At 37.6% G+C, this 3,440-nt stretch overlaps 1 protein-coding gene across 1 annotated transcript in view; it reads right to left on the minus strand.

Annotated features, from left to right (window-relative positions):
• LOC106873501 (CTP synthase 2) overlaps positions 1–3,440 on the minus strand; it is a 51,109-nt gene that overhangs the window by 21,262 nt on the left and 26,407 nt on the right. The window contains exons 4-6 of the mRNA XM_052975684.1: positions 2,911–3,081; positions 1,806–1,906; positions 583–699 (exon numbers count right to left, since the gene is read on the minus strand). Of these exons, the coding sequence (XP_052831644.1) occupies positions 583–699; positions 1,806–1,906; positions 2,911–3,081 (389 nt within the window). The remainder of the gene's footprint in view (positions 1–582; positions 700–1,805; positions 1,907–2,910; positions 3,082–3,440) is intronic.

Here is a 3,440-nt window from a genome sequence, read left to right on the forward strand (position 1 = left end):
GTAAATATCGGTTCAGCTTCACGAATCGTACTCGTTCATAATACTGGAAATATCGTCATCACCAAAAGGTTCCTGATCGCTCCAGTAATTTATTATTCTGGATAACTGTCTAATACCCATAATAATATTTATGGCAAAAAATGCCCGTATTTCATCTACAGTTGCTATGGCCGGGTTAGTAACGAAAGGGTTAAGCCCCTTAGCATTCAGATTATCCTGTCAAATGTAATGCTTATTTATTCACATTGCTTTGAATTAATCAAGAATGATATTATTAGGTGAGGGGCCAGATTTGGCCAGCTTGAAAATAAAACAGGAAGAATATTTTGGCTTGATATGACTAGTTTAAATGTCAAAAGGTTAAATAATATCAATCTTTATTGCCCTTTTTAAATTTAAATTGGTAAAGAAAAACTAAAATTATCTTGCTCATTATCCTTTAACTCTTTAGCAATTAAAACCAGCTCCTGTCAAACCCTCCAACCCATGCCAGCATGGAAGGAGGACGTTAAATGATGATGATGAAACTATATGAAGATGGTAGGAGCAAGAAGTGGCAAAAATAGGTTTGGTAGAACTTACCTGTGGAATCAAACTGACATGCACGCTGCAGAAGTTCTCTCTCTTCACCCGGAACTGGAATTGGCGGAAAGCTTCAACAAATGGCATGCCTTCAATGTCTCCAATTGTTCCACCAAGCTTCAGGAAGAAAGAAAAACAAGCATATCCAATTAAAAGTTTAATTCTTGCACTACCAAGGAGCACAATTTAACACTCACAGTAACTGATATTTTCATAATTAATTAATCAATCAATCAATCACAGTATCAATTAAGCCATCAGGTGCTGTTATACACTGCTGAGCACAATGCGCTTCCAGGTTTGTCTTGTTTGCACCATTCTTTTCCATCTTGATCCAAATTATCTTCCTATTGCTACAGAGGCCTTAAAAGTGGTCCTTTTCTAATCTCTTGGACACCACTTGGCCACTACATGGGTCCACCTGTTGTCTGTGAACCTTGTGACATCCGGATGCATGGGATTGAACACAAAATCATGTGGCGAGGAAGCAAACTTCTTAACTCTCAGGAACTGCACAATTATGAGAACATTGTTAAATATTGCAATACACCAACTTCAACCCCTTTTTTTAAAGATGAGAATAAAAATACTATCTAAATTGGATTTTATATACTGATTCTAAAACCAAGGTGCCACATAATAAGCATTAATGTGGATGCCGGTGTCACATAAAAAGTACTGGTGCTGATGCCACATGCAAAGCACCCAGTACACTGTAAAATGGTCGGCATTAAAGGACCTCCAGCTGTAGAAACCAAACCAAACTATGGAACCTGGTGTGGCCCACTGGCCTTGCCAATTCCTGTCAAGCTGTCCAAACTATGTCAGCATGCAAAATGGATGTTAAATGTTGATGATGATATTCAGATGGAGTGGTTGTGTGGTTAAGAAGTTTACTTCCCAACCACATGGTTTCAGGTTCAGTCTTATTTCGCAGCACCTCAGGCAATCATTGACCAAAGCTTTCTAAGTGGGTTTGATAGAAAGAAACAGAAGGAAACCTTTGTGTGTGTGTGTTGTCTTCACATGGCATGATAGTTGTAAACGAGTGCCACCATTATGCAAGCAGTGTGATTCAATTCTTGAGACACACACACACACACACACACACACAGGCTTCCTTCAGTTTCTTTCTATCAAGGCTTTGGTCAACAGTTACCCAAGAGGCTGCAAAATGAGAGAGGTGGGGAGCACAGGCAGGCAGAGAAGCAATAACGACATACCTCAATAATACAAACATCAGGTTCTGCTTTGTCTTCACTGACAGGAATTTTGGCAACTCTTTCAACCCATTCTTGGATGGCATCTGTTATGTGGGGGACAACTGAAAGAGTAAGACAGAATTCACAGACTTAAGAAGACCAGTTGTTGGGGGAAAAACAGAAAAGGGAGTTCAGCAAAATGGTGGCAGAACAAACAAGAGATTCACAAAAGGCAGGACAGAGAAGAATTGGAGAGGGGCATTTAGTTGATAGCATCAATTGAAGTGCTTGAGAACTTGACTGGTCTTTTTATCTATTAACCCCAGAAGGATAAAGACGTGAAATTAAACTTGAACTAAGAACAAGTTTGAACATAAAACACAGAATATTTTGACCAGATATGGCTGGTCAAGTGTTATGCTTATCCATGTTGTTTTGAATTAATCATGCATTATCTCAATGCTTTGAGATTTCAATGATGTGATTGTTTAGGATTTGAATGACATTGTCAAGTAGGTGTGAAAGGTCAGATCTGGCCAGTTTGAGATAGAATATTTGAGCTGGATGTGGCCTGTTAAATGATCTATCAGATATGTCTGCCATATGATGTGACTCAGTATAAACTTGTCTTCAGATATCAGAATACGTTCACTAATCAAGTCATCATTGTAACATCATGTAGTAGAAATATTGATAAAAAAAAGTACAAGGGAATTTTAAGTGCAAGTCTGTCAACACAATGCAACACAGCTTTAAAAAAAAAACCATTATACAATATAGTTTATTGTTTTGGTCATTTGTGTATGGTGTGCATGTGTCTTTCAACATAGAGATAAGGTAACACAAGCTTTAAAAAAAGACTTTCACAATAATTACAAGGGGTCGCAATTGTAGCTGAAAGAAAAATTACAAAAGAGATAGAGAGTGTGGGTGTATGTGTGTGTGTGAAAGATAGGTAGTGTTGTCGCCATAGTAAGTATTAACACTTTCACTATATATAACAGTCTATTAAAAGAATGTACATGCATGAATAACAAATATTTTTTACTGGCAGTGTAGCAACAGGTAAAGACCCAAGTTGCCATTTCAATTGCATACATTGATTAAACCATCAAACAGTTCCTACCTTGCACAGTTTTTCCTAAATAATCTCCAGTTCGTTCTCTGTTTATAACTTGTTGGTATATCTTTCCAGTTGTTATGTTGTTGTCTCTGTGAAGGGTAATGTTAAGGAATCGTTCATAGTTGCCCAAGTCAAGATCAACCTCACCGCCATCGTCCAAGACAAACACTTCACCTGGATTAAGAAGAGACAGAGAATTAAGAAAGGTCATTATGGCATTGTTGCATTTATTGTGTTCTGTGAAATGTGAAGAAACAGATGCCGTTATTCAGATACAAGACAACTGTTTGGTGCTTACTTGCTTTCAAAGAAAACAATTCAAACCTATGTCATATATTAGGGAGAATTCACAAAAAAACAAAAGACGAAGACAGGTGGTGTAGAAAACAAACAGATGTATTAGTATAACGCTCGGGAATTGAAAAAGTCTTTGTTTCGAGCCTACGTTCTTCCACAGAAAGGAACACAGAAAGAAACAAGGAGAGAAACAAACAGAAAAACGTGTGTAGTGGTTAGTGATCTATTATGGCAAT

Source organism: Octopus bimaculoides, chromosome 22 (assembly GCF_001194135.2).
Source record: "Octopus bimaculoides isolate UCB-OBI-ISO-001 chromosome 22, ASM119413v2, whole genome shotgun sequence".
Classification (NCBI taxonomy): domain Eukaryota; kingdom Metazoa; phylum Mollusca; class Cephalopoda; order Octopoda; family Octopodidae; genus Octopus; species Octopus bimaculoides.